Source organism: Scylla paramamosain, chromosome 36 (assembly GCF_035594125.1).
Source record: "Scylla paramamosain isolate STU-SP2022 chromosome 36, ASM3559412v1, whole genome shotgun sequence".
NCBI lineage: Eukaryota > Metazoa > Arthropoda > Malacostraca > Decapoda > Portunidae > Scylla > Scylla paramamosain.
In genome coordinates, this window is record NC_087186.1 from 2,266,548 (window position 1) to 2,282,727 (window position 16,180).

Here is a 16,180-nt window from a genome sequence, read left to right on the forward strand (position 1 = left end):
TAATCAGGTCCCCTTAACTAGCAGAGGCAAAATGCCACAGCCAACTCCGTTTAGGGGGATTTTGAGGAGGGATTGGAGCGATAGGACAAGATACAGATATGAGATTGTGATCAGAAGAGCCCAAAGGAGAACAGGGGGTGACATTATAAGCAGAAGGTTAGGAAAAGGTCAAGAATGTTGAGCGTATCTCCTAGATGGTCAGTAGATTGTACCAATTGTTGGTCATGGAGGATAGTAAATTTGAAGCCTAGGTGACCAGGATGGTGAGTGAAGGGAGGGGAAAGCTAAAGCTGGTGGTGAACATTGAAGTCTCCAATAATGGAGGTTTCCTCAAAAGGGAAGAGTCAGAATGTGTTCCTCTTTGGATGTTAATTAGTCAAAGAATTTCTTATAGTCTGAGGAGTAAAGCGAAAGGTATACGGCACAGATAAATTTAGTTTTAGAGTGACTCTGTAGTCGTAGTCAGATGGTGGAAAACTCAGAAGGTTCAATACATATATATATATATATATATATATATATATATATATATATATATATATATATATATATATATATATATATATATATATATATATATATATATATATATATATATATATATATATATATATATATATATATATATATATATATATATATATATATATATATATATATATATATATATATATATATATATATATATATATGTATATATATATGTATATATATATTGAAATACATTTATATTGTATAAACGAAAACGAAATTCTTTCCAGAAATCTGAATTTTTAATGTACAAACCTAACTCATTGACATATGAAAAGGACATCCATTTTATACATTTAAAAATGGGTATATAGCACAAACTGAGTTATTTAAATATCAAAAGTATATTCACTTCACACTTGAATAGGAAGGAAAATTGAAAGACCAACTGATGGATATTTAAGTCCAGGGCAGCTGTCGTTCACTACCTTTCTTTGCCAACAGTGTCGTGGCAGCAGGTTTCACCTCCATAGACATACGTGTGTTACCGGCGCCATGCGCTTTACATTGCTGATTTTGGCGGTCTTCATGATGGTGAGTCACTTGTTATATCCTCCGCTGAGTAACTATAGCGAAGACATCAGTCGGCAATATTACATAACGTATATCTAGATCTTTTCTGCCACACTATTAGTGTTATGCTTTTAAATTGCGATTTTAAAACATTGCAATTCTTTAGCTGTCTAATAGCAGGAAATGTAATAATAGCAAACAGTGTCATTATCAATAACGCAACATACTTGGCCATTGCCTCGTGACCCAACGTAAGATGAAAAGAACTGTATGATTAATCATCGGTATTACACATTTCTTACTTTTAAAAATATAGAACATAAAAAATAAAGGAAGCTGCAAGAAGCCATCAGGGCTACACGTGTTTATATCTTTGTGAATTTTTTTTTTTCATTAACGGCCCCCTACATTGTAAATTTGAAGAACATCACAAAAATTTGTGTGTTTACCTTATCTATCAACTTTATGGTTTCTGTAGATCCATGAAAGCTGCATACAATTTTTCATCCTTTCATAAACTGTTGTTTATTGTAAATTTAATTGCAAAATATGATCCACACAGACATTTCATTTTCAGGAACCTCCTTGGGTCTCACTGAGCTTCACCTCACTCACTCTCATTAGTCTCGGTCAAAAGTCTCATTAGACTCAGAGAGTATATATATATATATATATATATATATATATATATATATATATATATATATATATATATATATATATATATATATATATATATATATATATATATATACATACATACATACTTCTTGTCCTATCCACTCCTACGCTGATGATACCACCCTGCACTTTTCCACGTCTTTTCATAGACGTCCAACCCTTCAGGAGGTGAACATATCACGCAGGGAAGCCACAGAACGCCTGACTTCTGATCTTTCTAAAATTTCTGATAGGGGCAGAGCAAACTTAGTATTGTTCAATGCCTCAAAAACTCAATTCCTCCATCTATCAACTCGACACAACCTTTCAGACAACTATCCTCTCTTCTTCAATGACACTCAAATGTCCTCCTCTTCTACACTGAACATCTTCGGTCTGTCCTTTACTTATAATCTGAACTGGAAACTTCACATCTCATCTCTAGCTAAAACAGCTTCTATGAAGTTAGGTGTTCTTAGACGTCTCCGCCAGTTTTTCTCACCCCCCCAGCTGCTAACTCTGTACAAGGGCCTTATCCGTCCATGTATGGAGTATGCTTCACATGTCTGGGGGGGTTCCACTCATACTGCTCTTCTTGACAGGGTGGAATCTAAAGCTTTTCGTCTCATCAACTCCTCTCCTCTAACTGACTGTCTTCAGCCTCTCTCTCACCGCTGCAATGTTGCATATCTAGCTGTCTTCTACCGCTATTTTAATGCTAACTGCTCTTCTGATCTTGTTAACTGCATGCCTCCCCTCCTTCCGCGGCCTCGCTGCACATGACTTTCTTCTTTCTCTCACCCCTATTCTGTCCACCTCTCTAACGCAAGAGTTAACCAGTATTCTCAATCATTCATCCCTTTCTCTAGTAAACTCTGGAACTCCCTGCCTGCTTCTGTATTTCCACCTTCCTATGACTTGAATTCCTTCAAGAGAGAGGTTTCAAGACACTTATCCACCAATTTTTGACCACTGCTTTGACCCTTTTATGTGACTGGCATTTCAGTGGGCATTTTTTTTTATCAGATTTTTGTTGCCCTTGGCCAGTGTCCTTCCTGCATAAAAAAAATATATATATACATATATACATAGATAAATAGAATAACTGCCTTCCTGTAGTCATTTAGCGATTCTTCCCTCTATCCCAGTTCGCACATTATAAGCATCAAACCACTACAACTTCCTCGCTATACTTTTTTTTTTTTCTACAGTTATTCTATGTATGCCCATAGCTTTGCCACACTTTAACCCAACTATCGCTTTCTGAACCTCATCTTTACTAATTATTCGCTAAATATAGGTTCCATCTCCACCTGCTTTCATACCTATATTATGAATATTACTGCCTCCCTTACTGTTTCGTCTTTTCCACACACCTTCCATGGTTCCAGTATCTCTTTGCTACTTACAAGATCTCCATCCTCTCTCTTCATTCTCGTACTTCCATTCTCCTCTACTTACTTCCTTCCAAAACAACTTATTCTCATAACATCTTGCCATTTCAATCATGGTAATGTTCCAAAACCAGTACTGTTTTTTTTTCTGATAATTTTGGTTTCCTATGCCACTTTTTTTTCTGCAACATTTTCTCGAAAGACGTGTTTTATTTTTTTTCTCTTTTAACAGCATTCGTAATCTCTTATTTCACCCCTGAGTTTTCTGTACCCCACCACTTATGGTGCTGCTATAGCCACTATATCCTTGAATACTTTAAAGACCTCTACATTTCATTCCCTCCAAACTACCGTCCTGCCTTGTCTTAGTCTTTCACATGCCTATTTTTTTTTTTTATACCCCTCTCTATTCTCCTTCCTGGCTAACATTTCACTAGCCAGTATCGTACTTACTTTTTCTCTCTTTATCAGTATTGGTATTATATTTCCATCTATCTTCCATTTTAATTTTAACTAATGAATAGTAGTCTGACATCACTCTCACAGAAAGAGCGTCAATCACATGTTTGTTTGATATCTCATCATCTGCTTTTAATTTTCAATTATTTCTCTCATCAACAGTACACCACACAACTCTTCCTTTAACTCCCGCACCTCACCTCACTCTCATTTCCTTTAATGCAGTCAATCATTCCCGAACATTCCATGTGTGTCTCGTCATCGTCAGTGTTCACACATCATTCAGTTTGCCAAAAGAGGCAGGCAAACCCGTACGAACAACATTGATATTTTTTTTATCATTCAAATGTGTGTGCTAATATAATTATAAGTTATAACTAGTTAGCAAGACGTCATGCATATCCTTTGCAGTGCGGATGGGGTAACATCAACGGCCTCAAGATCCCTTTCGAAGAGTAAGTAATTTTTTTCCTCAACATCCATATCAATTTGTATGAAAAAAATAAATAAATAAATAAATAAGATAGCGAAAAATAGATGCTGACACGTTCATTCATAATCAATACACAATAAAACTTGCCTGTGCTGCAGCTTAGTATTTATTTCACTTATACACAAATAATCCATTTACCTTCGTATGTTCTAGTGACTCTCATAGTTTCAGAGAGCTGTCGCCCTCCGAAACCAACCTCTCGGGTAGCGAAGGAGACTACATCGAACCAAAGGAAGGTGAGTCATAATTACACGTTCAGAATCTCTTGTAGCAAGAGTAATCATTTCCGCTCAAAGGATGATGTTTTGTGCTCATTGATTTTGATATATTGGTATCCTTTGTTAAGACTCATTAAATCAGAACTGTAAGACTTATGGATTAACACATATTATGAGACTTTGTGTGTGTGCAAGATAGGAAGTAGTAGATACCTGCCGAAACGATAATTACTTCGTGGGGTCTGAAGCACTGGATCAGCTGGGTGCTTAAAACTTACCATAACCCAACTGTGTCCTTGCTGAACATTTCCCTTTTTATCTCACAAAACAAAGGGGAAGTCACTGCCTACCTTCTAAACACAACTCTCTTCCTTCATACAAAACTGCATGGACTTTACTTCACTGAAACCTCAACCTCATTTTTTTTTTTTCTCACTGAAACACAGGTGTTTCAGGTAACTGACAGTAAGTCCTTTTCTGTTCCTTCCTACTTCTGTATCCTCATTTTCAATCCAAACCTGTATGTTTCATCTGTGTGCCCAACGACTTAACTTGCTCTCCTACCAACGCTCTTGAATCTTTCGAGAGTTCTTTTCCTAAGTAGAGCACATTCTGACTCCCTTCCCTTTTCCGAAGAGATCCATTCTTGGAGACCAGAATGTTCACCACCAACTTTGGCTCTCCTCTCCCTTCATTGATCATCCTGGTGAATTAGTCTTCAACTTTGTAATCCTCGACGACCTAGGGCAACTAGTGCAACATCCTACTCTTATTCCTGACCGTCTTGGAGATACACCCAACATTCTTGACCGTTTCCTAACCTCAAATCCTTCTACTTCTTCTGTCTCCCTGTTTTCTCCGTTGGGCTCGTCCGATCATTATTTAATATCTGTATCTTGTCCTGTTGCTACAATTCTTCCTCTGGATCTTACAAAGCGGAGATGCCTCTGGCGGTTTGCCTCTGCTAAATGGAAGAACCTGATAAGGTATTATGCTGATTTTCCTTGGAATGACAATTATTCTTTGTCAGAGACCCGTCTCTGTGTGCTAAGCGCATAACAGAGGTAGTAGTCTCTGGCATGGAGTTATACTTTCATTATTCTTTCTCTCGACCTACACCTTGTAAATCTTAGTTTGACACAAACTGTTGCTGTGCTATACATGATAGAGAGATGGCTCACAAAAGGTGGGCCTTTCAATCACTTGAATCTCATGCGTTTTATATTTCGATCCGGAATCATGTCAAGTCTGTTCTCCAACTACCCAAAAATTTTGTTAATAATAGAATGTGTTAAAATCTTTCACTTTTTAACTCCCCCCGTGAATTCTGGTATCTAGCCAAAAACATCTCAATTAACTTTGCTTCTCCATCTTTCCCTCCTTTATTTCAACCTGATGGCACCACTGCCATCTTATCTATTTATAAAGCTAAATTATTCGCAGAAACCTTTGCTAAAAAATTCAACTTTGCTCCACCCTCTCCTCCACTCTCTAATTACTTCATGCTATGCATTAAAATCCTTCGTAGTGATGTGGCCTAAGCTCTCGGAGGAATTATTGACCTGAAGGGGTCTCTCATATTGTTCTCGAAAACTTGCACCTTGCGTAATGGAACTCTTTAACTTTTTTAACTTGCTTACATTCATTCTGTTCCTAAAAAAAAACAGCGACCGTTCTGATAACTCAAACTATAGTCCTACTATTTTAATTTGATTTAATTTAGTGAAACCTTTGCTGATACCTTAGACATATCCAATTTTTAAATGAGTCTGGCTGAAGGCTTTAATTTCCAAACCAACCTATTGACAGTGTTGTTTCTTGGGGTTCTTTAATTTTTTTTTTTATTCATTAAGTTGAAAAGACTCCTGCCATAAGCATCAAAAATAAATAAAAAAAAAAAAAAGCTCACTGAGATGCTGGTCCCCGAACAAGGCCCGAAGCGATAGTAAAAAATTCGAGGATAACTTTTCTTCATTAACTTGTGCAACATTTGTGGTCTTAGATTATTTTATTTATTTATTTATTTTTATTTATTTATTTATTTTTTTTAACCTTTAGAACACCACCTTTCCTCTACTAAACCTCATCTTCTTTTCCTCACTGAAACACTGGTGTCTGAGGCTACTGACAGTACTCCCTTTTCTTTTCGCTCCTGTTTTCTCTATCCTCATTTTAAATCCAAAGCTTGATGTTGCGTTTATGTGCGCAACGACTTAACCTACTCTGGTGCCCACGCACATGAGTATTCTGAGTTTTCCACCATCTGGCTACGACTACAGAGTCACTCTCAAACTAGATTTATCTGTGCTGTATACCTCTCAAGTAACTCATCTGACTATAAGAAATTCTTTGACTAATTAAGTTTCAAAGTGGAGCACATTCTCTCTTCCCTTTTGCAGGGCTCTCCATTCTTGGAGACTTTAATGTTCACCACTAGTTATGGCTTTCTTCTCCCTTCATTGACCATGGTGGTGAACTAGCCTTCAGCTTTGCTATTCTCCACGACCTAGAGCAATTGGTGCAACACCCTACTCATCTTCCTGAATATCTCGGAGATATGCACAACATTCTTGACCTTTTCCTTATCTATAATCTTCTGCTTACGATTACCTTCTCTTTTTCGTTGGGCTCCTCCTATCACAGTCTCATATCTGTATTTTGTCCTGTTGCTCTAAGCACGCCTTAGAATCCCCCTAAGCGGAGGTGCCTCTAACGTTTTGTTTCTGGTAGTTGGGGAGGGGCAAGGGGCCTGAGGAGGTATTTTGCTGATATTCCTCGGAATGACTATTCTTTCCGTGTCTAAGATTCGTCTCTGTGTCCCGAGCGCATAATAGAGGTGACAGTGTCTGGTATGGATACGTGCATTTCTCACTCTTTTTCTCGACCTAAACCTCCCAAACCTCAGTTTAACACAGTCTGTTCTCATGCTATACATGACATAGAGGTAGCCCAGAAATGGTACTTAAGCCTTCTATCACCAAAATCTCATGCGCTTTACATCTCTGCACGGAACTATGCCAAGTCTGTTCTCCAGCTAACCAAAAAATCCTTCATTAACAGAAAGTGTCAAAATCTTTCAAGATCTAACTCACCTCGTAACTTCTGGTATCTAAAAAAGGCTATCTATCCAAGGAAAAAAAAAATAAATAAATAAATAATAATAAATAAATAAATAAATAAATAAATAAAAATATATTATATATAAAAATGATAAAATCTCAAATAACTTTTATTTTTCTTCTTTCTCTAATTTATTTCAACTTGACTGCTATCACATCCATTAGTAAAGCAGAACTCTTCGTTCAACTCTTATCTAAAAACTCTCCCTTGGATGATTCAAAGCTTGTTCCAACCTCTCTTTCACCCTCTGACTACTTCATGCTACCTATTAAAATTCTTCACAATGGTGTTTTCCGTGCTGTCGCTGGCATAAACCCACGGAAGGTTTGAGTCCCTTCTATTTTTTTCTCCGGAACTGCGCCTCCGTACTTACACCTTGCCTAATCAAACTCTTTCAACTCTGTCAAAATCTACCTTTCCTTCTTGGTGGAAGTTTAGTGTGTTCCTAAAACGGGTGGCCGTTCTAATTCCTCAAACTACCGTCCTATTGCTTTAATTTCCTGCCCATCTAAAGATTTTTAATCTATCCTCAACAGGAAGATTCTTAAACATTTATCATTTTACAACGTTCAATCTGATCGCCAGTATTAATTCGTCACGTCTTCTCTACTGATGATCTTCTGGCTTTCCTTACTGAGTCTTGGTCATCCTGTTTTAGAGATTTTGGTGAAACTTTTTTTCTGTTGCCTTAGACATATCAAAAGATTTTGACAGTCTGGCACACAGCTTTGATTTCCAAACTACTCTCCTACGGCTTCTATTCTTCACTCTGTAACTTCATCTTATGTTTCCATTCTGACAATTTTTTTTTTTTTTTCTGCCGTGATAGACGGTCACCGTTCTTCTCCTAAATCTATTAACGGTGGTGTTCCTCAGGGCTCAGTCCTGTCACCCTAGCTTTTCCTATTATTCACCAATGATCTAAATGAAACTTCTTTTCCTATTCACTCCTACACTGATGATACCACTCTGCACTTTCCCACATTTTTTAGTATATGTCCAACTCATGAACTTCCTGCCTTAATATGTATTTTTACTTTTCTATGACTTGAACTCTTTCAAGAGGAAGGTTACATAAGACTTTTCCTGTAATTTTTTTACTAGCGTTTTCGACTCTGTCCGTGGACCGGCACCTCAGTAGAACTTTTTTTTCTTTTATTGCAGTTTTGTTGTGTTTGGTCGGTGCCTCTTCTTCATTTTATATATATATATATATATATATATATATATATATATATATATATATATATATATATATATATATATATATATATATATATATATATATATATATATATATATATATATATATACAGAACGACTTAAGCTTGTGCATTCCCGGTTCTGTATTATTAATGTTGTGATAGTTTTTCGGGTTGCTTGGCAACGTTCAAGTTCAGGCTTTCCACACTCAAGCAATGACTATTTCAACAATAAATTTGACAAAGTATTTTTTTTAAACATTTGCATTGTATTTATGATAGTAATTCTCGTGTTTGCCTTAAACTTATGAACCAAAAGGCGTTTCGACAAGGCAGCACATGGCCTTCAGTATGAATTTGATTGCATTGTTGTGGTTTGATTGTCTTCTTCAGACCGTTCTTTAGGAAAATTTCTTACAGGTTTCCTTATCTAATATATGTTGTAGAGGCTACCCCTGCAGTTCATCTGGGTTTTTTTTTTTTTACCTTTCTTTGTTTTCTATTTCAGCAGCAATCTCGAGCCGATTCATAAAGAACGACGAGGGCACTCAGTCGCAGAAGGCCAATTGTGGTAAGCTCAATACATAACTCACATTGGAATGATCATTCTCCCAGTCTTTGCATACTTTAATGTAATTGTAAAAAGAAACGCTTCCTGTGGAAGCCAAATGATGCCAAGCATTTGGGCTGTATGTAACTGCATTTCACTATTTTATTATTAAAAAGTAAATCGCATAGCTGTGTTTGTGTGAGAATAGCGGTAAAAAATACCAAGTGATAAGAGAGAGGATAAGACAGTCAGTCATTTAGAGAAGAAGAGCCGATAAGATTCTAGTATATATATATATATATATATATATATATATATATATATATATATATATATATATATATATATATATATATATATATATATATATATATATATATATATATATATATATATATATATATATATATATATATATATATATATATATATATATATATATATATATATATATATATATATATATATATATATATATATATATATATATATATATATATATCTTGAGGTTTTACCAAAGAGTACTACATCATATAAAGTAGCAAAGCTCTTGTCCCTGGAATAAAGACTAGCAATTTTCAAAAATGTTGTGGAGGAGTGAAATTGTGATGGTTATTTAATGAAACTCATAAGGAGCAACACACCTTGCGCATACTAGTAACTTTCAGTGCCAAAAACTTGCGGACATATTTCACGCTGGGGACATTTACTCCAAGAAGTACACTGTGTCAGGAGATTGAGAGGTGCAGATGAACTCATAAATAACTCACCTCTAATAAAGCAGCGCTAACATTGATTTCACTGTTTAATCATCTGCAGTGTGTGGCCGGCGCAATACAGTCACCAGAATTGTGGGAGGCCAGCAAACTACCGTACACGAGTATCCTTGGCAGGTTGCACTCGTCTCCAAGTATTCAAATAGACCTTTCTGCGGTGGTTCCATCATCTCCGATGTGTGGATTCTTTCTGCAGGACACTGTGTAAATAGGTAAGAAAGCAAAGATTAAGTAGCACAAAAAAACGTAGAGAATTTCAGGTTTGAAAAAAAAAAACTATGAAGATATTCATTAGATTTTTGCAATGATGAGATGATCATAGTAGGAGTAAGTTAAAAGTCCAGTGCAGCGAAGCTAGGCGAAGAAGTGGGAAAACATACAGTTTTTAAGTTTACTTTGAGGCAGACGATGTTAAAAGCTAAGTAAGGCACATCGTCCATTATTTATTTTGTGGGTGTTTTCTATTTTTCGTATAGTTTTCTGGAGGTATTCAGGAAGTTTCCTGAGTATTTGTCCATATGGCGACGTTTTTGGATCTTCCTAGATCCATCTTCAGGCTAAGCCTGATCGGCCTCAGTTTAACGGTTTAAAAGTTTATTCAGAAAGGGGGATAACACTATAGGGGTAGGGGGAGGAAGAGGTACAATAGTGGAAGATAGGGGATAAATGTTGGTGAAAAACAAAAAGACAGTAAAAGAGGTCGGCGTCTGGTGAGCGGGCTGTTTATATACTGTCTTGGGCCTCTTGGCGAATCACAGCGACGGGAGAGGGCAGAGCTAAGCGTGGTGACTGGCCCGTCTGTGTCAACTCATGACTAGCTGTGCTCCTTTGTGTCTTGCTGTGGGAAGTACTTGGAAGTTATCTGCTTGCCTGTTGATTGTAGGTATCTTTGTTGTTATGTATATTGCTTCTAGGAAGATGAGAGTCGATAGACACTTTCTCTGTCAAGTACTGTTGTTTTACTTTCCAAATCTTGACGAGTGAGGCTTGAGTTGTGCTTGGCAGCGTAGTAGTCTTTATTAGCGCCGTTGGATAGGTGACAGGTGAGAAGCCAAGATAGGGAGGTCCTCGTCATTCCAATGTAAGAATCTATTTATTTATTTATTTTTTTATGTAGGAAGGAAACTGGCCAAGGGCAACAAAATGGGGCCCACACTCCTCACTGTTGCAAGTGTGTTGGTAAATGATGTGGTGTTCCTTTAAGGGCGTCTTGGTTGTGCTGGGTGAGTTTCGGAGTAGTAGATGGGATGACTTTCTTGTTTAATAGTAGATGATAAGTTTGATCTGTTGCTCTGCGTTGGTAGGGTGCACGTTCTTGTTTATTATGCTTATTATTTCTTCGTCTATCTTGTGGTCAGTTGACATGAAGTTTCTGTAGAATAACTTAATGGTTTTGTGCTTCTCCTGTGCTTCGGTATTTTGCTGCTCATTTCATTTATCCATATACGTCTTGATGACTCTTGATACGTCGGAGTTACGGTACCCGTTTTTAACGAGTACTTATCAAGTTTACTAAAGTAGCTGTAATCATAGGAAAAAAAAACAGTACATTCGCAAGATATGCAAACAGCGGTAGTGAGCGAGCTATTCACGACAGGCTGTGAGACTGATAGTCTGTATGAGTGCCCCTGCCCATGGGAGCTGTAGTCGATATATAGACGAATAAGATCTTTCTATGGAGAGAGATATTGGAGGGAGGAAAATAATTGGAGACGGCGACACAAGACATATAATCAATATAGCTGTTTTTAATGAGGAATGAAATGTGGAATTTCCTCTTAGGTTTTTACAATGTAGAAGAGGATAGTTAAGAATCGTTGAAGAAAAATGTAAGACGATCAGAAATTAGTAACAGAAAATTACTGCTGGGCCTGATACTTCATCACTACCACCAGTGCTTTGTATACAATACAGGTGTCACATTCAATAGACAACATGACTCATTATAATGACTAAAGACATAAAAGGCATTATTTTTTTCCCTACGTAGGCTTCTTCTGATCTAACAAATGTTATAGCATACTACGAATGATGGAAAATGTATGTTTGCAGAATTTCACATCCATAATAGTATAACAGTGACGTGATATTTCCCCAGTAACACTAAGAAAAATGTCAGAGTCGTTATTGGGGAACACAAATGGGACTCAAGTTCTGAAACCTCCATCACCAGCAGGCGTGCATTAAGCCAGGTAACTTCTGTGAATTACTTATAAGCTAATACTCTCAAGTAATCTCTGGGAAAAGAAATATGTAGTTTTCCATAATCAATGTTTTAAATAATCAATGAATTAACTAATCTAATAAAAAAAAAAAAGTCAATTAGGAAAATAAAAATGAACACATAAGTAACACATTAATAATGACGATAATATTAATGATAATAATAATAATAATAATAATAATAATAATAATAATAATAATAATAACAATAATAATAATAATAATAATAATAATAATAATAACAATAATAATAATAATAATAATAATAATAATAATAATAATAATAAAAATAATAATAATAATAATAATATTATTATTATTATTATTATTATTATTATTATTATTATTATTATTATTATTACCACTACTACTTCTACCACTACTACTTCTACTACTACTACTACTACTACCACTACTAGTAATAATAATAACAACAACAACAACAACAGTAACAACAATAACAACAACAACAACAACAACAACAACAACAATAATAATAATAATAATAATAATAATAATAATAATAATAATAATAATAACAAAAGAGTATAACTGTCATGACATCCCCATCGTCAACTTTTTTTTCATAAATATCTGCAACATTTGCGGTGTTAGATCTAATTTTCAATCTGTAGAACACCAGCTCTTTGCTACTAAACCTCATTTTTTCTTTTCTTTTTTTTTTTTTTTTTTACTGAAACATAGGAGTCTGAGGCAACTGACATTAGCCCCTTTTCTTCTTCCTACTTTCTCTATTGTCACTTTCAATGAAATGCCTGATTTTTGCATCTATGTGCTCACCGATTTAACCGACTTTCGGGCCAAAGTTCTTGAATTTTCGGAGTATTCCACTATATGGCTACGACTTCAAATTTACTCTCAAACTAAATGTATTTGTGCTGTATACCTCTCATCTAGCTCTTCTGACTATAAGAAATTCTTTGACTACTTACCTTTTAAACTGGCACACATTCTGACTTTTCGAATTTGCAGATATCTTCATTTTTGGACACTTCAATGTTCACCACCAGTTTTAGATTTCCTCTCCCCTCACTGACCATCGTGGTGAACTAGCCTTTATTTTTTTCTATCCTCCACGACCTTGACCAATTGGTACAACATCTTACTCGGATTAGAGGGTAGGAAAAAAACAAGAATGTTAGGCATATCTCCAAGACGGTCTGAAGACCGTCTTGGAGATATGCCTAACATTCTTGATTTTTTCCTACTCTCTAATCCCTCTGTTTCGGTGATTCCTCTGGTCCCTCTGGTCACAATCTGATATCTGTATCTTATCCTATCGCTTCATTCCCTCCCGAGGATTGTCCTAAGGGTAGGTGCCTTTAATGTTTTGCTTCTGCTAGTTGGGAGGACCTGAGCAGATATTTTCTAATTTTCCTTGGAATATCTACTGCTTCTATGTCAGAGACCCCTCTCTGTATGCCAAACGCACAGCAGAGGTTATAGTGTGTGGCATGGAGACGTACGTTCCTCACTCTTTTTCTCGACCTATAGCTTCCAAACCTTAGTTTAACACACTGTGTTTTCGTGCTATACATGATAGAGAGATAGCCCAGAATAGGTACTTGAGCTTTCCATCAACAGAATCTCGTGCACTTTATATTTTTGCACTTTATATTTTTGTCTCCTTTTCAACTAGCCAAAAATTCCTTCATTAAAAGAAAATCTCAAAATTTTTCATTATCTAACTCCCCTCGTAATTTCTGTCTATTCTTTTCCTCCTTTATTCTAACCCTTTATTCTAAGATATCAGCACTGTTATCGCATCTGTATCTAAAGATAATCTCCTCGATCAAAATTTTGCTAAAAAGTATACCTTCAATGATTCAGGGCTTAATCCTCCCTCTCCTCCACCCCCTGACTACTTCATACTATCTGTTAAAACTCTTTGCAATGATGTTTTCCATGTTCTCGCTGGCCTAAATTCTCAGACTTGATGAGTCACCTTCCAATGCTCTCCGAAACTGCGCTTCCGTGCTTGCACTTTAACGAGTCAAACTCTTTCAACTCTGTCTGTCAACATCTACCTTTCTTTCTTGCTGCAAGATAGCCTACATTCAGTCTGTTCCTAAGGTTGACCGTTCTAATCCCTCAAACTATCGTCCCATTGCTTTAATTTCCTGCCTATCATTTTTTTCTTTAATCTCTCCTCAAAAGGAAGATATTTAAATATCTATCACTTCTCAACCTTCGCCATTATGTGTTCTACTGTTCATCCGGCTTTCCTTATTCAGTCTTTGTCATCCTCTTTTAGAGATTTTGTAAAACTTTTGCTATTGCCTTAGATATATCAAAACTTTTTAATAGAGTTTGGCACAAAGCTTTGATTTTCAAACTACCCTCTTACGGCTTCTATCATCCACTCTGTAACTTCACCTCAAGTTTCCTTTCTGACCGTTCTATAGCTGCTGTGGTAAACGGTCACTATTCTTCTAAATCTATTAACAGTGGTGTTCCTCAGGGTTCTGTCCTGTCACCCACTCTTTTCCTACTATTCATTAAAGATCCCCTAACCAACGTTCTTCTCCTATCCACTTCTATGCTGATGATACCACCCTGCACTTTTCCAAGTCTTTTTGTAGAAATCTATCCCTTCAGGAAAGAAATAGCTCACGCAGGGAAGCCACAGAACGCCTGACTTCTGATGTCTCTAAAATTTTCTGATTGAGGCAGAACAAATTTAGCATTGTTAAATGCCTGAAAAACTCTATTCTTCCATTTATTAACTCGACACAGTCTTCCAGACAAGCATTCCCTCTTTTTCAGTGACACTCATTTGTCCTCCTCTTCTACTCAGAACATCCTTTACTGTCTGTCTGTCCTTTACTTATAATTTAAACTGAAAACTTCACAGATTCTATGAAGTTAGGCGTTCTGAGACGTTTTCTCCAGTTTAACTCACCCATCCAGATGCAAACTTTGTACACGGGCCTTATCCGTCCATTTATGGAGTATGCTTCACCTGCCTGAGGATGTTCCACTCATACCGCTCTTCTAGACAGGGTGGAGTCAAAATCTTTTCGTCTCATCAACTCCTCTCCTGTAGCTGACTGCCATTGGCCTCTTTCTCATCGCCGCAATGTTGCATCTCTTGCTATCTTTTTACAATTTTTTTTTTTTTTTTAGGCTAATTGGTCTTCTAATTTTGCTAATTGAATGCTTCCTATCCTCACATGGCTTCGCTGCACAAGACTTCCTTCTTTCTCTCACCCCAGTTCTATCCACTACTCTAATGCAAGAGTTAACCCGTATTCTCAATTATTCATCCATTTCTATGGTAAATTCTGGAAGTCCCTGCCTGCTTCTGTATTTCCCCATTTCTATTATTTGAATTCCTTCAAGAGGGAGGTTTTAAGACACTTGTCCTTCAATTTTTGACTACATGTACTGTTTTGGACCCTATTAGCGTACCGGCATATCAGTGTATCTTATTATTATTTTTGTTGTTGCCTTTGGCTGGTGTTCCTTTTACATAATAATAATAATAATAATAATAATAATAATAACAATAATAATAATAATAATAATAATAATAATAATGATAAATAACTATTAAATAACTATTCTTCTATTCAAGTTTTCTTTCTGGTCGTTCTGTTAAAATAACCGTGACGTTCCTCTGGGTTGTGTCACCCACTCTCGTCCTACTATTCATTAATAATCTTTTAAACCAAACTTTTAAACAAACTCCTATCCACTCCTACACTGATGATACCACCCTGCACTTTTCCACGTCTTTTCTTAGGTTTCCAAATCTACCGGGATTAAACAGCTGAAGCAGTGAAACCACATAACGTCTGAATTCTGATCTCTCTAAAATTTCTGAGTGAGGCACAACAAAATTAATATTGTTCAATGTCTCAATAACTCAGTTCCTCAATATATCAACTCAACACAACCTTCCAGATAACTATCCTCTCTTCTTCAGTGCCACTCTTCTACATTGAATATTCTGGGTTTGTTCTTCACTAGCAATCTAAACTTGATTTTTCGCATCTTATCTCTAGCTAAAAAAGTTTT

General features: G+C 36.2%; 1 protein-coding gene across 1 annotated transcript in view; it reads left to right on the forward strand.

Moving 5' to 3' along the window:
- The first annotated feature begins 923 nt into the window (after window positions 1-923).
- The window catches only part of LOC135090822 (trypsin-1-like), a 19,535-nt gene continuing 4,278 nt past the window's right edge, over window positions 924-16,180 (forward strand). The window contains exons 1-6 of the mRNA XM_063987900.1: window positions 924-1,065; window positions 3,969-4,012; window positions 4,216-4,286; window positions 9,099-9,161; window positions 9,960-10,128; window positions 12,015-12,108. Of these exons, the coding sequence (XP_063843970.1) occupies window positions 1,027-1,065; window positions 3,969-4,012; window positions 4,216-4,286; window positions 9,099-9,161; window positions 9,960-10,128; window positions 12,015-12,108 (480 nt within the window). The 5' untranslated portion in view covers window positions 924-1,026. The remainder of the gene's footprint in view (window positions 1,066-3,968; window positions 4,013-4,215; window positions 4,287-9,098; window positions 9,162-9,959; window positions 10,129-12,014; window positions 12,109-16,180) is intronic.